Source organism: Culex quinquefasciatus, chromosome 3, assembly GCF_015732765.1.
Source record: "Culex quinquefasciatus strain JHB chromosome 3, VPISU_Cqui_1.0_pri_paternal, whole genome shotgun sequence".
In the NCBI taxonomy this organism is placed as follows: domain Eukaryota; kingdom Metazoa; phylum Arthropoda; class Insecta; order Diptera; family Culicidae; genus Culex; species Culex quinquefasciatus.
Genome location: NC_051863.1, coordinates 24,306,921 through 24,329,436, shown reverse-complemented (window position 1 = coordinate 24,329,436; position 22,516 = coordinate 24,306,921). Strand labels below are relative to the sequence as shown.

Sequence of the window (22,516 nt, the reverse complement as noted above, 5' to 3'; positions counted from 1 at the left end):
TTAAGATGGCCGTCGCCAAAATGACAACGAAGTTGTTGGAAAGTGTTGCAGAGTTTTTATCTATGCTCTTGTCCAAAATTTAAAGCAATTTATTGAAACAAAAAAAAAGTACATTTTACATACTCAATCGTCGAAGTTTCGCAGTGTTTCGATTTAAGCAAGTACTTATTTTTTCATGAAATTCATTTCAATTATTTTTACAACATTTTGAGCTCACAACACTTGAAAGCAAAGATGTGACATGCATAAAGTCACCACTAGAGGTGCTGTCAAAATTGTTGAAGCTCACTATTTGAAAAGGTTGTGAACAAAAAATTGTTGCGTTAAGATTGACAAAAATGGTTTTTTGGCTTCCGTATGTTTTTGTCCCTCACTTTCTTGTCAATGAAAAAATATTAGAATATTTAATCGAAGTTTTATCAGAATTAAGTAAAAAAGGTTTGGCCTCATTTGATTTTTTTTTTTTTTTTTTTTGCAAAAATGCCGATTCCACGTCAAACCACCAAAAGTGCTGGTGATTAAGTTGGTCATATTCGAAACAGGATGGTAAAAAAATGCATTTTTGACGATTTTTAATAGAACCAATTTTGCCTTCCTCACTGAGGTAAGGCTATAATCCTGCTATAAAAATGAACTTCGTATAGAAACGTCGTAGACCCACCTTCATGTATACATATCGACTCAGAATCGAAAACTGAACAAATGTCTGTGTGTATGTGTGTGTGTATGTGTGTGTGTATGTGTGTGTGTGTATGTGTGTGTGTATGTGTGTGTATGTATGTATGTGACCAACAAACTAGCTCATGTTTCTCGGCACTGGCTGAACCGATTTGACCCGAACTTGTTGCATTCGACTTGGTTTAGGGTCCCATAGATCGAGTTTTATACAGATTGAAGTTTCGATAAGTAGTTCAAAAGTTATGTATAAAAATGTGTTTTCACATATATTTGGATCTCACTTAAATGTATGTAAACTATGTCCGGGTCCACCATCCGACCCATCGTTGGTTAGGTTATCAAAAGACCTTTCCAACGAGTCCAAAACATTGAAGATCTGGCAACCCTGTCTCGAGATATGGCCACTTAAGTGATATTGATATACTTTTTTGAAGCCGGATCGCACTTAAATGTATGTAAACTATGTCCGGATCCACCATCCGACCTATTGTTGGTTAAGTCATCAAAAGACCTTTCCAACGAGTGCAAAACATTGAAGATCTGGCAACCCTGTCTCAAGATATGGCCCCTTAAGTAATATTGTTGTACTTTTTTGAAGCCGAATCTCAATTAAATGTATGTAAACTATGTCCGGATCCACCATCCGATCCATCGTTGGTTAGGTTATCAAAATACCTTTCCAACGAGTCTAAAACATTGAAGATCTGGCAACCCTGTCTCGAGATATGGCCACTTAAGTGATATCGATGTACTTTTTTGAAGCCGGATCTCACTTAAATGTATGTAAACTATGTCCGGATCCACCATCCGACCTATTGTTGGTTAAGTCATCAAAAGACCTTTCCAACGAGTGCAAAACATTGAAGATCTGGCAACCCTGTCTCAAGATATGGCCCCTTAAGTAATATTGATGTACTTTTTTGAAGCCGAATCTCAATTAAATGTATGTAAACTATGTCCGGATCCACCATCCGACCCATCGTTGGTTAGGTTATCAAAAGACCTTTCCAACGAGTCTAAAACATTGAACATCTGGCAACCCTGTCTCGAGATATGGCCACTTAAGTGATATTGATGTACTTTTTTGAAGCCGGATCTCACTTAAATGTATGTAAACTATGTCCGGATCCACCATCCGACCTATTGTTGGTTAAGTCATCAAAAGACCTTTCTAACGAGTGCAAAACATTGAAGATCTGGCAACCCTGTCTCAAGATATGGCCCCTTAAGTAATATTGATGTACTTTTTTGAAGCCGAATCTCAATTAAATGTATGTAAACTATGTCCGGATCCACCATCTGACCCATCGTTGGTTAGGTTATCAAAATACCTTTCCAACGAGTCTAAAACATTGAACATCTGGCAACCCTGTCTCGAGATATGGCCACTTAAGTGATATTGATGTACTTTTTTGAAGCCGGATCTCACTTAAATGTATGTAAACTATGTCCGGCTCCACTATCCGACCCGACGTTGGTTAGATTATCAAAAGACCTTTCCAACGAGTCCAAAACATTGAAGATCTGGCAACCCTGTCTCGAGATATGGCCTCTTAAGTGATATTGATGTACTTTTTTGAAGCCGGATCTCACTTAAATGTATGTAAACTATGTCCGGATCCACCATCCGACCTATTGTTGGTTAAGTCATCAAAAGACCTTTCCAACGAGTCCAAAACATTGAAGATCTGGCAACCCTGTCTCGAGATATGGCCCCTTAAGTGATATTGATGTACTTTTTTGAAGCCGGATCTCAATTAAATGTATGTAAACTATGTCCGGATCCACCATCCGACCTATTGTTGGTTAAGTCATCAAAAGACCTTTCTAACGAGTGCAAAACATTGAAGATCTGGCAACCCTGTCTCAAGATATGGCCCCTTAAGTAATATTGATGTACTTTTTTGAAGCCGAATCTCAATTAAATGTATGTAAACTATGTCCGGATCCACCATCTGACCCATCGTTGGTTAGGTTATCAAAATACCTTTCCAACGAGTCTAAAACATTGAACATCTGGCAACCCTGTCTCGAGATATGGCCTCTTAAGTGATATTGATGTACTTTTTTGAAGCCGGATCTCACTTAAATGTATGTAAACTATGTCCGGCTCCACTATCCGACCCGACGTTGGTTAGATTATCAAAAGACCTTTCCAACGAGTCCAAAACATTGAAGATCTGGCAACCCTGTCTCGAGATATGGCCTCTTAAGTGATATTGATGTACTTTTTTGAAGCCGGATCTCACTTAAATGTATGTAAACTATGTCCGGATCCACCATCCGACCTATTGTTGGTTAAGTCATCAAAAGACCTTTCCAACGAGTCCAAAACATTGAAGATCTGGCAACCCTGTCTCGAGATATGGCCCCTTAAGTGATATTGATGTACTTTTTTGAAGCCGGATCTCAATTAAATGTATGTAAACTATGTCCGGATCCACCATCCGACCCATCGTTGGTTAGGTTATCAAAATACCTTTCCAACGAGTCTACAAACATTGTAAACATTGAAGATCTGGCAACCCTGTCTCGAGATATGGCCTCTTAAGTGATATTGATGTACTTTTTGAAGCCGGATCGCACTTAAATGTATGTAAACTATGTCCGGATCCACCATCCGACCTATTGTTGGTTAAGTCATCAAAAGACCTTTCCAACGAGTGCAAAACATTGAAGATCTGGCAACCCTGTCTCAAGATATGGCCCCTTAAGTGATATTGATGTACTTTTTGAAGCCGAATCTCAATTAAATGTATGTAAACTATGTCCGGATCCACCATCCGACCCATCGTTGGTTAGGTTATCAAAATACCTTTCCAACGAGTCTAAAACATTGAACATCTGGCAACCCTGTCTCGAGATATGGCCTCTTAAGTGATATTGATGTACTTTTTGAAGCCGGATCTCACTTAAATGTATGTAAACTATGTCCGGATCCACTATCCGTCCTATTGTTGGTTAGGTTATCAAAAACCTTTCCAACGAGCCCGAAACATTGAAGATCTGGCAACCCTGTCTCGAGATATGGCCACTTAAGTGATATCGATGTACTTTTTGGAAGCCGGATCTAAAAAATAGATGAAACTTGTGTACAGCCATTGTTGTGAGGAAGGCTCCAACCACATAGGTGGATTAAGTTAGTTTTTTTTCTCAAAAATCATACCTCCAGAACGGCTGAACTTTAACTCAACACGTTGCAAAAAAAGGCAATTAGTCAGGCTTTCAATGAAACATACTAAGACATTTTTTTTAAAATAAGCTGAATTCACACTTACAGATCAAATGATTGCTTTATTTGTTGATTCGATTCACACATGAAAATATTTTCTAGGTATTTTCAAAATATTTACTTACTATATCCATAATTCGATAAGTCGTTCCGGAGATAACATTTTTTGAAAAATATGGTTCTTGCAGAAATAGTAAAAAAAACGCAATTTATGGACCACCCTAATTGTCAAACAAATAAATAAATGTCTAATTATTTTGCCCAGGGAACTTTCAAACCAAATTTGAACCAAATCGGAGCCCTGCTGAATTGGGTTCCAAAATTAAGCATAATTTGATGATGTTATTGTTTACAGTGATATTTTTCTGAGTAGAATGAACCTTTTTATGACGCAAAAGATTTTGGATGGAGTTTTAAAAATTGTGAAAAAAAAACTTTTCGTCAGAAAAGGTCCTACTTGACAGCTCGTTCAAAGGGAACAATTGTTGGTCAATCGAAAAAATGTTGTCTTGTCAATTTTTTTTTTTTTTTGCATTAAATTGAAGACAAAATCAGAAATGGGTTTTAATCGTGTTTTAAACCGTTATGCATACAAATTTACAAAGGGCTTTTGGACCCTATTGACGTGGATTTGCTGAGTATAAAAGTCGCGTGTCAAAAAATGACACATTTTTAAAATAATTTAGTTTTTACAACTTGCACATATGTTACCAAACGACAGAGTATTTTTTCATAGATTTTCACTGTTTTACAAATTTCGGTGTAAATTTTTTTTTTTTTCTTTAAATTCTTTTTTTTCTGTAAAATACATAAATTTACATAATTTGAAGCATGGCTGTCCAACGATGCTGAATTTCAAAGATATTTTCACTGTATAACAATTTCTAGCGTAAAATGCTCGTAATTTAGCAAAATGAAGGAATTTTAATAAAACTAGAATTTTTTTAAATTCTTAAAAATAAAATACATAAAAGATTTTCTCTATATCACAATTTTTAGAGTTAGTTTTCACTAAATAACGTTTAAAAAAAACTAAAAGAAGATTGCGACAGTTTCACGAATTGTAGTTGAAAATAGTAAAATTTTCACAAAACACTATATTTTTTAAAAAATAACTCTAATTTTCATAATTTACAATATTCGTTGTATACGAATACTATGCAAAGTTTCGTGAACTTTTCCAAAGTATCATTTTTGTGTCAACTGATAAAAATCTCACAAAAACAGTTTTTTTTTATTCTAAAATTAGTATAATTTGCAAATAGATTTTAATTAGATCACAATTTTTTTTTTAATTACATAATAAAATTATGAAAAAATAACAAAACTCTGTTTTTTTTATTTTGTTGCTAAATCATAAAATAGCGTATTTATTTAAAAAAAAACTAAAATTTTCATAATTTACGTGTTGTTATCTTAATAGAATTTTCTGTTACAAATTCCTAAAATATCAAGTAATTTCAAATTCGAAACCAGATACCAAGGACACAAGATTTCATATATATTTCAAAATTTTCAAAAATTTCGTGAAAAAATACTCAAATTTTGAGTAAGTACCGTATTTTTATTTTTTTTCTTATAAATCTTAAATTACCATATTTTTAAAAAATACTCTATAAATTTGAATAGAATTTTTGTTACGAAGGGGGTTTGAATGATTTTTTTTGCTTTACATAATTAAAGAACGCTCCCATAGTATTGAATTTTGAAACATTTCATATTTTTTTAAATATTCAAATTATCATAAATTGCCTACAGTTCTCACTAAATTATAATTTCTTTATTATTATAGTTTATTATTCACACTTTACCATAATTTGGCATTCGTTCCATTCATAATTTCAAATTTGATTTTTTTAAACTTGGCTTACCAATATCTTAAATTTTATTTTTTTTACTTAAGGCCGTTGCAAATATTTTTGAAGCTTATGTCGCCCTCTTCAAAAACGGTCTGAAAAATCAGGGGGCAAAAATATTTTTTTTCGAAAAACTTCAAAATTTTTATGGAAAAATAATTATTATGAACTTAAAATAATTTTAATTGCATTTTCCTGCGTTAAAAATCATATTTAGCATATTTGAGATCAATCAAACATATTGTATTTAATTTTTTGTGAAATTTCGTTGTAAAATACTGCAAACAGTTTTATTTTCGACAAAAAAAAATACAATACTTTGATATTTTGAAAATTGGGCAGGTGTAAAATGCATTTCAAAACACTTTTTTTCTTTCAAAGTTATGGTCATGGCTTGTTATTTAAATTTTTTAATTTTCATTATTTATTCTAGTATTTGTTTTATTTATGCAAACAAATATTTGTTTAGATTTCGACATTTTTCCTCTGGTTCTTTATATCGTCTAGTTTTCGATACGACCCTCGTTTTTTTTCTTACAATAAAAAAAAGAAATATTGTGCAATTTAAGGCAATTGTTCTTTGGAAATTATGAATTCATAGCTTTATATCAGTAATGACATTTGAAAAGAGCGCATAAGCAATTTGGCAACTGAACCTTGTGCAATTTGTCAGCAACAGTAAACAAAAATTCAGATAAGTCATAGAAGCGTTCAAATAATATAAATAAAATATAGTGAGTTTCCATCAGTATGAATGATATATCGTGCGTCTCCATAATATTGTAATGAAATATAATTCTAAATCCACGCAATCTTCAACAAACCAAATAACAAAACTTTGTTTTTCCTCATTTGTCCACCCTCTAGGTCGCGTACATGGTCTACCGGCACCACGTGCACCGGAACTCGACCTCGATGAACTTTGACAACCCGGTGTACCGGAAGACGACCGAGGACCAGTTCAGCCTGGAGAAGAACCTGCCGAGCAGCCGCATGTACCCGAGCACCGTCGGCGAGGAGGTAAGAGCACTGGCCAGGGACTACTCGGTCAGCATCAGATAAGACGGCAACAAAACTAAAAACAAAAAAAAACCTAACCTCTAAAGCTCTTAAGTTGGTTACGCGTGAGGGAGAGCAAACAAAACAAAAAGTGGTACTGCGAGAGAGAGAGAGAGGGATTGGATGCGAAATGAGGTGCAAAACATGAGATAAAATCCTCGCCAATTAAAAATAATGTAAACACTGCGCAATGTGTTGCTTTTGTGAGTGGGCCAGCTAATTAGGAAGAAAACTGTTTGTGTTGTGCACAAAACTTTTTTTTTTCTTTCTTTTTTGGTCACAGCAGGCGCGGGGGACCTCGCTATCGCAATCTCCACAGGTACTTAGCAACCAATTGGAAGTTATGAAAAATGGCGGTTTTTACCTGCCACCTGGGCCAAAAACGAGTAAACGTTAGAAATTTCTTGAAAAATACCCCCTCAGCTGCAAAAATCGGACTGCAAACATTAAGTTGAGCAAACAGTAGCATCCCAAAAAACTAAAGGAAACGCTAATCTTGCAAAATCCTTAGCAAGCAGCAGAGGTCCTCGAGTCCTTGAGAAACAAAATTTGCCCAGCAAAAGTGGCCAAGGTGAAACATTTGCATTCGCAAATTTCTTGCATGAGCTAGCACAAAAGAAAGCTGGGTGGTTCTCTGGAGTTTTGCAAAAAAAAATCCATGTAATGATTTTATTTATTCGTGCAGTTTAAATTTTCTAACTGAACAATTTTATACAGGTAACGATTTTTTTTAACTTTTGTTTTACTCAAAGATTTAAAATAATTCGAAAATTGAACTAAACAGTACAAAATTATGATAATGTTAGAAAAATGTGTAAATTTACATCTTTTTATGTGTAAATCAAGTTTGTCATCGATAACGACCGTTCTATCGTTATCGTCGGGACGATAACGATAATCTATCGTTATTGTTATCGTTCTTTCGATAATTCTATCGGCGATAGACGATAACACATTTTTTAAATCTTTCTAAAAACAATTAATTCAACCATATCATGTAAGATTTTCAGTGCCTGCACTAAGAACATATTGTTTGAAAATCTAGTAATTTTCAAAGTAAAATATGTACTCAAAATTATTCACAAAATACGGTATTTTTTTCGAAAGTACTCAAATTATCATAATTTGCAAACGAAGCGAAATTTTGCATGCTTTTTACCTGATTATATTTTTTTAAAAGACTGAAATTCTCACAAAATACCGTATTGTTTCGAAAGTACTCAAATTTTCAAGATATGCAATATGGGTACTAATTTGAATGTATGCATGAAGCATGCAGAATTTCACTTCGTTTGTTACCCATATTGCATATCTTGAAAATTTGAGTACTTTCGAAAAATACGGCAATTTGTGATTTTTTTAAAATAATTTCCAAAAAAAAATATTATCCTGAAAAAGCAAACATAACTCCGCTTCGTTAGATACCCATATTTCATACTTTGAAACATTGAGTATTTTCAAAAAATACTGTAATTTGTGAGAATTTTAGTATTTTCAAAAAAAAAATACAAATATGGTGAAAAAGCATGTAAAATTTCGAAAAAGTATACAACATTTCAATTCGTTTGATACCCAAATTACATATTGAAAAATAAATTATTTTCGAAAAAAAACGGTATTTTGTGAAAATTTTAGAAATTTCAAAAACAAAACCATGAATTGCAAAAGCATACAAAATTTGGCTTCGTTTGATACCCATATTTCAAATTATAAAAATTAAGTATTTTCGATTTTTTTTGTGAAAATTTTAGTATTTCACAAAAATACTTTAATAAAGTGAAAGAAACATACAAAATGTCGCTTCTTTTGATACCCATGTTTCAAATTATGAATATTTTAGTATTTTCAAAAAATACTAATAAGATGTGAAGAAGCTTTCAAAGTTTCAATTCGTTTGATACCCACATCGCATATTTTGTAAATTTAATAATTTTCGAAAAAAATACGTGAATTTGTGAAAAAATTTATATTTCCCAAAAAAAACTCTAATAAAGTGAAAAAGTATACAACATTAAAATTCATTTGGTACCCAAATTGCATGTTTAAAAAATTGATTATTTTCAAGAAAATTCGGTATTTTGTAAAAAAAATAGAATTTTCAAAAAACTATCCAAAGAATTGCAAAAGCATACAAAATTTGACTTCGTTTAATACCCATATTTCAAATGATGAAAATTGGAGTATTTTCGAAAAAATACGGTATTTTGTGAACAATTTTTTGTACATAATTTACCCAGAAACTTACTACATTTTCAAAAAATATGTTCTCAGAAAAAGCATTGAAAATTTGAAAATGATATGGTTGAATTAATCGATTTTAGACAGATTTTAAAAATGAATTATCGTCAATTATCGGCGATATGATTATCGCTGATAGAATGTTCGAAATAACGATAACGATAACAATAGATTATCGTTATAGTCTCGACGATAACGATAACGATAACCATTATCGTTATCGTCAGACGATAAATATCTATTACCAACCTTGGTGTAAATAATAAAGAATAATGACATCACTTTTTTTAATTTCTTCGACCAACGCTCATCAATTTAGTAATTTAATAAATTACAAAAAAATTCAAAATATCCGATAATTTGGTGAGATTTAAAAAAATGGAAATAAAAAAACAAAGGATAAATGAACAAAAACTTTTCTGTGATGATATTCTTTATTTGAATAATGGATTTCTAATGGTGGCCAATAATAAAGGGTTATTACAATTTACCTAAATTTTAAGTGAAAAACTGTATATTAATAACACTTCAAATAATCAAAAAAAATATTTGCATGGATTTTCTCAAAACAATTTTTAAAATTAAGTGTAATTTTATTTTTTATATAACTTGAAATTTTTGGATAATAATTGTATTTTTTGAAAGAACTCCAATTTTCATAACATACATTAAGACAATATGTTAAACTTTTGAAAAGAATTCGAAAGTCTTTTTGAATGTAGATAAACTGGCAATTTTGCAGTGTATTTAACAAGTGAGGAATTGCTTAAATACTTTTTGATGAGTTAATCGGATTTTTACGTAAAGCTGATAATATTTTAATAAGTTACTCAAATTTTCTAAATTTGCTGAAAAAAAGTGAAAATAAAAACTAATGATTTAAGACCGATAAACTTTTTTAAATATAACATACTATTTATAAACTGATATTTTTTTGGTCCCAATATTGATATCAAACTATGACATTTTTTGTATGGACTTTCTTAAAATTTACAATTTCATATATTTTGTATTCAAGTTGAACTTTCAGTAGAACAATAACTCTACAATTGTATTTTTTACAAGAACTCAAATTCACACAAAATACATTCTGAAAATGTTTGAATCTTAAGAAAATAATTTGACAGTCTTTTTCAATGTAGAAAACAAAGATAAACTGGCAACTTTGCCGTGTGTTTGCCACGTGAGGATTTTTTTTTATGTCTTGGAAAAGCATTTTTTTCTAAATTCTTAAAAAGCAAAAAAAGTTTTTGATATTTCTTTTTGATTAATCTTTTTGAAAAAATTGATGCAAAAAGAATTGTTATTTTACATCTGGAATTGAGAAAATTTACATAAGTGGCTTGAATTTGTCATCTTTATCTATGAAATTTTATTTTTACACATAAGTATAGGTGAAATAACTTAAAACAGAGGTAAATTTACACATTAAATTTTCAACAATTCTGGCTTTTTACATGAGATATTTTCTAAATTCTGAATTCTTACAATCCTTCAATGCTTTTAATTTTGCAATTTAAATTTATAAAAAAATACATTTCTCCAGAGATGAGTCAGGCAAATGTTTGAAATGTTGTACCGACTTCCAGAGAGAGAGTCTTGAAAAATGCAAAATCTGCAAGCTTCTCCGAATGCAAATGCTGCTGGTGCGGAATTTTCTTGCACTGACTGTGTGTCTCTGCGCGGAAGGTAAATAAACAAACGAAAAAAAAGCTCAGCTCAAAGTGGCACATTGTTTATGGCAGCTTGTGTTGACTATTCTTGTGTCATTTTTTCCCTCTTTCTTGCATTATAAGGAGAGCTGACTTTGACTTTTCGCAGTTGTGTTTCTCAGCGATTGCGAAACCATTTGAGCAAGTTTTCTTATTTTTAGATTGCAAATCCAATCAAAGCAACCCTCTCTCGCAGTACCTCATTTTTGTTTGGTGCAACTTTGGTGCCAAATAAATCAACTGATCCAAGGAGGCCAAAAGTTGGTTTTGTACTAGAAACTAAACAAAAGAAACAAAAAAAACCGTAGGAATAAATATCAAAAGTAGATTTAACCTAAGCTTTTGAAGCACCCTTTAATACTAGTCCGAGGCACCCGTTTTAAAACTAACCTAGAGCAGTAAATAGTCTAATGCGAGTTAGGAATCCGACGCTTTACGAAGCCAATTCAAAAGAGTTGTAAACTGTTGTATAGTAATGTCGTTTATCGTTCTTTTCTCTTAATATCTTTTTTCTCTTCTCTTGTAACAAAATGAAAATCCAACGCCTACTTTCCACGCATTTCCCCTTTTGACAAAACGAACCAAAAACATACTAACAAATTGGCACTCACTTCCTCACACTAACGCCACTTTGTGTGTGTGTGTGCCTCCCCACCGAGCAAAACCCCCAAAACAATGCGTTTTGTTTACCCACATCGAAGCGAATAAGACACTAAAAAAAATCCCTGCACAAGAGTAAAAAGTAAAAGTCAGAGACGATTTGAAGCAAACAAAAACAATAGCATTCACCACCCACAAACCACAAAACACATCACCCTTCTCACACAAACTCACACACACACACCGAACGTTGAGTAGTAGGCGTTGAGCGACCAACCAAGCCAAAGTAACAAAGAATGCGTGGGCGCGCGCTCGCTCGTCCAGGTAAGCACTAACACATTTGCACGCCATTTGCACCACCACCACCACCAACGCCTGCTGAGTGGCTGCTGAATGCTGGTAGTAGTAGAGATTTTGGTGTAGAGTCGAAGTAGGCCGTTTTAGAGCACCGTGTGACTCCATTGAAGGAGGGTTTTTTTTTTTCGTGGAGACACCTGGTAGTCGGTAGATGATGGTAGATTTTGAGGTTTTTTGTGTCACGGCATGTTTAATTTTGCTTTTGCATTGTATCATAAGATTCGTTTATTGATATCTTTTGTTCATCAAATAATTTTAGCAAAGTACGTTTTAGTACTCTATAAACTAAATTTCAATGTTCAAGCTTGATCATCGAAATGTCGAAACAAATGTATCTTAAAATGTTTAAAACACAGACGATAAATATGATCTATCGTTATCGTTATTTCGATAATTCTATCGGCGATCATTTTATCTACGATAACTTATATTTAATATATTTCAAAAATTGGCTGAAACCAACCCAATTATGTTGAATTTTCAATCTTCCTCTTAGTAAGTATTTTTCTGTTAATGTGGTAAGTTTCAAAGTATAAACACTAAAATTTTCACAAAATGCCGTATTTTGTTAAAGGATGTGCGACAAAACGTCGAATGTAAAAAAATAAACAAATGATTATAGTTATAAATTTCTAAAACAATCTACAATCTACAAACAAAACTGATTTTTGGTTTAGCCATCCTTTCAGTAATGTTCTTTTTTTAGTAAACAGAATAATTTCCAAACCATTTTTTGAGAAGATTTCCATTCTTTCAAACATGATCAGTTCTTCAAAAATAAGTTCGACTCTTAAAATATTTGTCATGATTTTATTACATTTTTTTAAACAACATTTTCTTGTCTGTCGTTATATTTTTGTGAGTTTTTCCATTCGTTAAAATATGAGCAGCGCTTTGAAAAAAAGTTTGACTTCTAAAATATTATGGAAGTTTATTTTTATTTTTAAAAATAACCTTTTCTTGTTTGTCGTATTTTTTGTGAGTTTTTCCATTCTTTCAAATATGAGCAGTTCTTACAAAAAAAAAGAAAATATGCAGTTTTTGATGTGAAACAGAACTTCATAATTCCGAAAATGTCTTCAGTTGTCTTCAATTGTTTTCAATTGTCTTCAATTGTCTGCAATGACCTTTAATTATCTTCGATTGTCTTCAATTGTTTTTAATTGTCTTTAATTATATGAATTGTTTTCAATTTTCTTTAACTATCTACAATTGGGTCTTAAAATGAAGCCTAGATTGCTGATATTATTTTTTACAGCGATAAAGCTTATTTTTCTGAGTACAATGACCCTTTGTACGACCACAAAGAGTTTAAAATGGATTTTCAAATCAATTTTGAAAAATTAACCTCGCGGTCCTTCATGACAGAAAAGCTCCTACTTGACAGCTCGTTCCAAGGGGACCATAGTTGATCCATCGAAAAAATGTTGTCTTGTCAAAAAAAATTGCATTAAAATGAAAAAAAGTGATCAGAAATGGTTTTTAATCGTGTTTTTTACCGTTCTACATAAAAATTGACATAGGGCTTTAGTACCCAATTGCCTAAAAAAAATTGTCTTCAAATGTCTTTAGTTGTCTTCAGTTGTCTTCAGTTGTCTTCAATTGTCTTCAGTTGTCTTAAATTTTTTCAACAATTTACAGTTGTCTTAAATTTGTTTTATTATCTTCAATTGTCTTCAGTTGTCTTAAATTGTCTTCAATTGTCTTTAATTGTCTTCACTTGTCTTCAATCGTTTTCAATTGTCTTTGAATGTTTTAATTGTTTTCAATTTTCTTTAACTATCTAAAAAAATAAAAAAAAATAATTGTCTTCAATTGTCTTCAGTTGTCTTCAATTGTCTTCAATTGTCTTCAATTGTCTTCAATTGTCTCCAATTGTCTTCAATTGTCTTCAATTGTCTTCAATTTTCTTTAACTATCTATAGTTGTCATTTATTTGTTTTATTGTCTTCAATTGTCTTCAGTTGACTTCAATTTTCTTCAATTGTCTTTAATTGTTTTCAATTGTCTTTGATTGTTTTGATTGTCTTCAATTTTCTTTAACTATCTAAAAAAATATAAAAAAAAATGTCTTCGATTGTCTTCAGTTGTCTTCAAAAGTCCTCAATTGACTTCAATTGTTTTCAATTGTCTTTGATTGTTTTAATTGTCTTCAATTTTCTTTAACTATCGAACAAAAAATTGAAAAAAAAATTGCCTTCAATTTTCTTCAGCTGTCTTCAGCTGTCTTCAATTGTCTTCACTTGTCATTTGTCTTCAGTTGTTTTCAATCGTCTTTAATTGTTTTAATTGTCTTGAATTTTCTTTAACTATCTAAAACTTTCTTATTTTTTTTACTGTCTTCAATTTTCTCCGATTGTCTTTAATTGTCTTCAATTTTCTTTAACTATCTACAGTTGTATTAAATTTAATTAATTTTCTTCAGTTGTCTGCAATTGTCTTCATTTGTCTGCAATTGTCTTCAATTATCTTAATTTTTTTAACTATTTACAATTGTCTCAATTTTTTGATTGTCTTCAATTGAATTTAGTTGTTTTCAGTTGTATTAAGTTGTCTTCAATTGTCTTCAAATGCCTTTAATTGTCTTCAATTGTCTTCAAGTTTCTTCAATTGTCTTTTATTGTCTTTTATTGTCTTAATTTTTCTTTAGCTATCTACAATTGTCTGAATTTTTTTATTGTCTTCAAATGTCTTCAATTGTCTTTAATTTGTTTTATTGTCTCCAGTTGTCTGCCATTGTCTTTAATTGTTTTCAATTGTCTTTGATTGTTTTAATTGTCTCCAATTTTCTTTAACTATCTAAAAAAAATTAAAAAAAATGCCTTCAATAGTCTTCAGTTGTCTTCAGTTGTCTTCAATTGTCCTCAATTGTCTTCAATTGTTTTCAATTGTCTTTGATTGTTTTAATTGTCTTAAATTTTCTCTAACGATCAAAAAAAAATTAAAAAAAATGTCTTCAATTGTCTTCACTGGTCTTAAATTGTTTTCAATTGTCTTTGATTGTTTTAAATGTTTTCAACTTTTTTTAACTATCTAAAAAAATTAAAAAAAAGTATTGTCTTCAATTTTCTTTAACTATCTATAGTTGTCATTTATTTGTTTTATTGTCTTAAATTGTTTTCAGTTATCTTCAGTTGTCTTCAATTTTCTTTTATTGTTTTCAATTGTCTTTGATTGTTTAAATTGCCTTCAATTTTCTTTAACTATCTAAAAAAAATAAAAAAATATTGTCTTCAATTGTCTTCAGCTGTCTTCAGTTGTCTTGAATTGTCTTCAGTTGTCTTCAGTTGTCTTCAATTGTCCTCAATTGTCTTCAATTATTTTCAATTGTCTTTGATTGTTTTAATTGTCTTGAATTTTCTTTAACTATCTAAAATTATCTTAATTTTTATTTTTTTGTCTTCAATTGTCTTCAAATGCCTTTAATTGTCTTCAATTGTCTTCAATTGTCTTCAGTTGTCTACAATTGTCTTCAATTGTCTGCAATTGTCTTCAATTGTCTTATTTTTTTTAACCGATAACAATTGTCTGAATTGTTTTATTGTCTTCAATTGTTTTCAATTTTCTTCAGTTGTCTTTAATTGCCTTCAATTGTCTTTAATTGTCTGCAATTGTTTTCAATTGTCTTCTTTTTTCTTTATGTATCTAAAGTTGTCCTAAAATGACTTTTATTGGCTTTAATTTTCTTCAATTGGCTTCTTTTTTCTTTAAGTATCTTCAATTGTCCTAAAATGTCTTTTATTAGCTTTAATTGGCTTTAATTGTCCTCAAGTGTCTTCATTGCTCAGATTATTCTTGATTTGTTTAAAAATAAGAAGAACATACAATGTACCTCCCAACATCAGCCTTAGGCACTTCTAAGAACTCATAAGTTCAAAATTTCGCCCCGACTATGCGAAACATAAAACAAAATCCTTTCCTTTGATGAACCTGCCGATACGAGTCGGTCAGTGTTTCAAGTCCCCCAAATCCCCTTCCAAAGTATTGTTCCGCCGGTCGTTATCATAAATAACTCAATTTCGCTGCATTTTCATGGATCCCCCCTCAAAAATATTTGAACCTTTTTGCGATGACCCCGTCTGAGGTCCCAAAATCCCCCAGAACACTAATAAAAAAAAGCTGCTGCAGTTAACGGGATTTGGGCCACAACCAACCGACCACCGCCAATAACCCAAAGAAGTGTTGGCGCGAAAAATGACTGATTCCTCGAAATTAGCGAAAAGGGTCAAAATCTCGTTTCGTCCGCGTCGTGGGGGCCGAACCCGGCAGTGAAATGCAGCGTTGAAAGATAAATCAATTTTTTGAAAACTTCTCATTAATTTTGCCGCCTGGCTGGAAGAAGGTCCTCGGCGACCCCGGAGACGAACCGCGGTGAACTCTCCCATGCGAATGTTTGCACAAAATTAATGACGGGGCAGGGGCAGTTTTGCCGCAACATTTTGGAACTGTGCGCGATATGTGGAGAGGTGTTCTGATTTGACCGACTTTAAATACAGGGGAAGAGATTTGCGTTTTTTTTTTTTGAAAAATTGTTGAAACAGTAAATGTCGACGTGGTGATAAATTGTGCACTTTAGGATTGAACCTGTCAAAGCAGGGCGAATGTTGAGGAACAAATTTGCGATTAAGTTGCATTTTTAATTATTTTAACTGTGTCTTTACTATTGTATAGATTGTAAACAAGGTTCTTCGCAAATTTCAACCAAACAACACCAGCAAGTTGCTTTCCCAGGCAAGTGTCCAGCAGGATCTGAATGACTTTCGGAACCATGCTCCAAACCGATTACAACGATATTCTCTTCAGGGGTGATGACTCCTAACATATTTTTTTAGTTTTTATTTTATTTTATAAAACCTATTGTCGTAATGATTTTGTGATTTTTCTTTTCCATTCCTTCAAATACTAGCGGTTCTTTTAAAAAAATATTTTGTTTGTTTTTTGTTTCATTTATACAAATCGTTGGAATAATTTAGAAACTTGTACATTCTTTCAAATTTAAAAAAAATCGGAAAATCTATGTTTCTTAGCAACAATAGATGACTTCAAAAAACATAGCTGTATATTTAAAAAAACGATCATAAATATTTATATATTCAAAAATAAACCCCCACCCCTCTCCCTTTCAAAAATCTCCAACAATCCGGGGGCATTTTTATATTTAGAAGACTTCTAAATTTTTAAGAATTTAGAAGTGAAATTAAAGAAAAACGTTCAAATCACCTTTCCATAGCTGTTTTCCAATATTTGTGTATTTAGGCTAACATCAAAAGTTGTGTTTAGTAAAATATTTTTTTTTTTCAATTCGACCTTTTGTCCTTTCAACGTTTTGTCCTTTCGACCTTTTGTCCATTCGACCTTTTGGCATTCGACCTTTTGTCCATTCGACCTTATCGTAAATTCTTTTTTAAAGTACTCAAATTTTCATAATTTGCAATATGGATATCAAACGATTCAAAATTTTGCATGTATTTTAACTGTTTAAGAGATTTGTGAAGGGACCATCCATAAACCACGTGGACACTTTTTTGGGAATCTTTCCCCCCCACCTCCTTTCGTGGACAATTGTCCATACAAAAAAACTTTTTGTATGGATCGTGGACAATCGCCATACCCCCCCCTAAAGTATCCACGTGGTTTATGGATGGTCCCGAAAAATACTCAAATTTTCACAAAATACCTTATTTTCTCGAAAATACTCAATTTTTTATAATTTGCAATATGGGTATCAAGCGATTCGAATTTTTTATGTAAATTAACTGTTTATGAGAAATACTCAAATTTTCACAAAATACCGTATTTCCTCAAAAATACAATAAAAATTCAAATTCGCAATTCGAAATTTTTCATGCATTCCTGTTTTAGATTTTTTTGAATGAAATACTAAAATTTTCACAAAATATTGTATTTACTCGAAACAGTGAAAAAAACAGGCAAAATTACGCTTCGTATCAATATCGGCATCAACCCATATTGCAAATTATAAAAATCAGAGCATTTTAAGAAAATGCGGTATTTTGAGAAAATTTTAGTTTTTTTATTCAAAAAAATCTAAAACAGGAGGAATGAAAAATTTCAAATCAAATTGACCAAATTGAGTATTTTCGAAATAATATGGTATTTTGTGAAAGTTTGAGTGTTGCAATAAAAAAAAAACTCTAATACACTGAAAAATGTCGCTTCGTTATGAAAATTTAGGCATTTTAAAAAAATACGGTATTTTGTGAAAATATTAGTATTTCAATAAAATAAATCCATAACAGTGAAAAAGCAGGTAAAATTTCGCTTCTTTTAATGCCCATATTGCAAATTATTTTAAGTTAATTTGAGTACTTGAAGAAAGATACAGTATTCTGTTAAAATTTTAGTATTTCATTCAAAAATCTATAAAACAGTAAAAATACATGCATAATTTCGAATCGTTTGGTACCCATATTGCGAGTTATAAAAAATTGAGTATTTTAAAGAAAATACGGTATTTTATGAAAATTTAAGTATTTTTTTCAAAAAACTATAAAACAGTGAAAATTCATGCCAAATTTCAAATCGTTTGATACCCATATTGCAAATTATAAAAAATTTGAGTACTTTTAAAAATACGGCATTTTGTAAAAAAAATTGTAATAATACTTTGAAACTTACTACATTATCAAAAAATATGTTCTAAGTGAATGCATTTGAAATTTAACATGCCAATGATGGATCAAGTCAATTTAAGAAAGATTTTTAAAATGAGTTATCGTCCGTTATCGGCGATTGTTGTCATAGTTTAAAAATCAAGACCTACATTTAACTGGGCGTTACATTGAATCTTCATCTCGTTTCAAAATTAAGTGTTGATTTTAAAATTTCAAAATAAATTATTTCAAAGAGATAACAAAATTTTACGAATTTTCTTTTTTACAGTGAGAATCAGAATATTGACATTTAGGCAAAATATATTTTTCTATATTTTTCATTTTGAACATTATTGGTCGCACAACGGGTTACTGAAATAAAACCTCTTTAAAAAAACAAGGTGGGAAAAATTGGTTGAAATTGGTCAAAATTATTTCTTAGTTCTAGCCAATTTTAGTAAAATCGCTTAGGGGGTATATCAAATAATTAAAAAAAACACACAACTTTCAAAATTTCAACTTTTGAATAATGATCCCGACGAAATTGGTCAAAATTATCTCATAGTTCTAGTCAATTCTGGCAAAGTCCCTTAGTGAGTATATCAAATAATTAAAAAAAATCAACTTCCAAAATTTCAACTTTTTAGAATAATTTTAGCTTTCAGGTCAAAATAATGACCCCGACGAAATTAGACAAAATTATCCCAAAGATCTAAACATATTTAACAAAAGAAAAAATAATAACAGATTGTGTTATGGACACTTAGAAACTTTTCCATTTGTGCGATTTATGGTAATTTTATTTCTAAGTCAGTATACCGAACGAATAACAAATTTTGTTATTTGGAGAGTTTTTGAAATGTATAACATTTCCTCTTATTAGCGTGTTATTAAACATTTTCAATAATATATCCACGGGTCCCCCACAGACCGTTATTATAAATAAAAAATATCCACCCAAACCAATGATTGGACATGGTTCCTGGGACCATTCTGCACCTCTGGGCCGAGTTTCAAAATATTTGCCGGCAGAAATTTTGAATACGGTCAGTTTTAGTGTTTCGTGTAGAAATTAAGGGGAAATCACATGTAAAATGCGTAGAAAAAGATCAAAGTTTCAATATTTTAACTCCAAAACATTACTGATCATGGTTTTAAATTGTATTATAATTAGAACATTTAATAATAATAATAATAATCTTTATTTCATTTCAATTCATAATGCATTCCATAATTCCCCTAGTGAACATTAGTTCTTTTAAAGGGTTTTTATGTTATGTTATGGGTGTTGTGTTTTCTTGTGTCGTGTTGTGTTGTGTGTTGTGGTGTGTAGCTGGTAACACTTTATTATTTTAATTCAATTCATCGCTTAGATCTAACGTACAATAAAGTTGTTTAAATTTTCACGTGTATAAATTGTTAATTTTCTTTTGAATTCATTGACTGTGAGTGCTTCTTTCATGTTTTCCGGGAGTTCGTTGTATAGGGTTGGTCCTCGGATTTTGAATCTTCTTCTTCCTAGTTCAGTACGAAATCCTGTCCTCCTTAAATCAGTTGATCCTCGGGTGTAGTGGTCGTGGATAGCAGCTTCAAACTCCCAATTGTGATGAATGTTGACGTTGTTTAAGATCCGGTACATAATTACTGCGACTGACTGTGTGTAGAGGCCATACATTGGCAGGATTTTGTGCTGTGGCATTGAATAGAGTTCACGTGTTGGATGTAGAAAGGGTAGCTTGTAGACAGCCTTAATACAGCGGTTTTGTTGCACTTGAAGTTCTTTTAAGTAGACTTTGGGACACGAGCCCCAAACTGCAATGGCGTATCGGTAACGGCTGTGAATGTATGCTAAGTAGATTTCCAGGAGCACATGGTGTGGGACGCTTCTAGACAGTCTCCTGAGGATTCCGCACAGTGATGAGCACTTTGCAATAACTTGCCGCACATGATTGTCCCAGTTGAATCGGTTGTCGAGGTAGACGCCCAAGTACTTAAAACATGCTACTTCTTCGATGACTGTGTTGCGTACACTAAGTGAGGGATATTCTGGCAATTGTGAATGCAGAAATCTAAAATCATCATTTTAGTTTTGCTGAGGTTCAAAGCCAGAAGATTGTTTTCCAGGTAGTTGAACACTAACTCCATGTCTTCCTTCATTTGTTGTACTACTACAACCGGTGATGGGCATGCGTACGAAATGGCGGTGTCGTCGGCAAAGAGTCGGGTCTTACCGTGGAGCTGCAGTTTAGACATATCGTTGACGTAGATCAGAAACAGTAGCGGTCCGAGAACGCTTCCTTGGGAACTCCACAACGAACAAACTGGATCTCACTGCGGATTCCAGACACGACGACTTGCTGTATGCGGTCGGACAGGTAGCTTTGTAGAAGGGCGTTCGGTAATCCGCGTAATCCACACGACTCTAACTTTTTCAGCAACATTTGGTGGTTTATCGTGTCGAATGCTTTGGAGAGGTCCAAAAGATCGAGCCAGCAGACAGTTTATCATCGAGTGTTTTGGAAACTTCGTCAACAAGCTCAAGTATGGCTACTTCCGTCGATGAACCCTTACGGAAGCCAAATTGATGGCGATATAGCTGTTCAGTGGCGATTAGGAAGTTGTAGATTCTGGCAAAAGCAGCTTCTCGAAGACCTTGTTCAAGACAGGAAGCACTGAGATAGGCCTGTAGTTTGACGGGTTAGTCGGGTCGCCTCCTTTGAAGACGGGGTGGACCAAAGCTCTCTTTAAGCACGCCGGAAACTCCCCCTGACTGACACACTCGTTGAAGCAGTCCTTGATGACACTTGCTAGAAGAGTACTATGTCTTTTTAGGGCAGCAACCGGGAAACCATCATAACCCTGCGCCTTTTTGGGGTCTAGTGCGAAAATTATGTTCTGGACCTCAAGTGATGTAACTGGTCGAAGAAACAGGGATCGCGTAGCATACTTCATCGTGCCAAACTTGTGTATGTTGCCGTCAGAAGTCAGCTGGCTGCCGAGATTAACACCCACTGAGGCAAAGTAGTCGTTGAAGATGTTAGAGACACTGCTTGGGTCTTCCACGATTTCATGGTTTACTTCTAACTGCACTTTGGAGTTTGCCTTCGACTTACCTCCTAGAACCTCGTTGATTCGACTCCAGAGTAGCTTTGGGTTGCTTGTACAGAACAGCCTCGAGTGGTAGTTCGCCTTTGCTTTACGCTTTGCTTCATTCAGCTTTAGATTTGCACGAGCCAAGAGTTCGGTTTGAACCTCATCCAGTCGATTGGCCTTCCATTTCTGCAACACTTTGTCCTTTATGTTGCTCAGCTTCCAAATGTCGTAGTTGAACCAGGGACAACAGTTATGCTTCACCTTGACCTCCACCGTCGTCGTTCGCGTGTGTTTCTTTGTTAGAAGAGCATAGCGTTCTGTTATGGCTTGCAGACGTTCGTTTGGTACCAGTAAGTCTAGTTGGTACTCTTGCAGAAATGATCGGTATTCATCATTCACAGCTGTATAGTTAGTCCAAGTCTTAGTTAGTGTGCGCCGTTCCTGCTCCATCTTGAGTTTAAGCACTGTAAGGACATAGCTGTGATCACTCAGGTCACAATCCATCGTATAGTTGGAAACTCGGGATGAGTTCGCCACACTGCAAACCACGTGGTCGAGGATGTTGGTGCTGCTGGGTCTTGTAACAAAAGAGTTAGTCACCGCCATGCCATACGAATTTAGCAGCTGTGTGTACTGTTGAACGTCTCTAGCTTCAGGGTTGTTGACCGGTAGATTCATGTCACCCACTAAGAGACACGGGTCCGCTGTATCTGCATTCGCCAGGATCGCTTCAATGGATGAGGCAAGGTGAACAGCATCAAAGTCCGGTGGACGGTAAAACCCATGAATGAGAACTTGATTTTTTCCCGCGTGGAGTTTGACTGCGATGTGGTGGTAGCCTTGGTTCGTTGTGTTAGCTGTTACTGCAAAGGGTAGTTCCTTCCTGATGAAGATTGCCAGACCGCCGGCCGACGTTCTACGGCAGGTATTAACTTGTAGCAGAATGATATAAAAACGATTAACAGCACTGACTTAGCCGGATTAAGCCGAAGTTAAGTGACTTAAGTATATTATTTACAAGGTTATACCTTAATATTAAAAAAACTCCTACATCAAGAAATTTAAAGTCAAGGAAAA

At 33.0% G+C, this 22,516-nt stretch overlaps 1 protein-coding gene across 4 annotated transcripts in view; it reads left to right on the top strand.

Annotated features, from left to right (window-relative positions):
* Positions 1-22,516, top strand: part of LOC6052432 (very low-density lipoprotein receptor) — a 550,801-nt gene that overhangs the window by 524,480 nt on the left and 3,805 nt on the right. For 3 of the 4 annotated variants that reach the window (XM_038261675.1, XM_038261678.1, XM_038261676.1), the window contains one exon: positions 6,634-6,786. In XM_038261675.1, the coding sequence (XP_038117603.1) occupies positions 6,634-6,786 (153 nt within the window). Of the gene's footprint in view, positions 1-6,633; positions 6,787-11,476; positions 11,700-22,516 lie in introns of all 4 variants that reach the window. The other variant, XR_005278328.1, reaches the window with a different exon arrangement.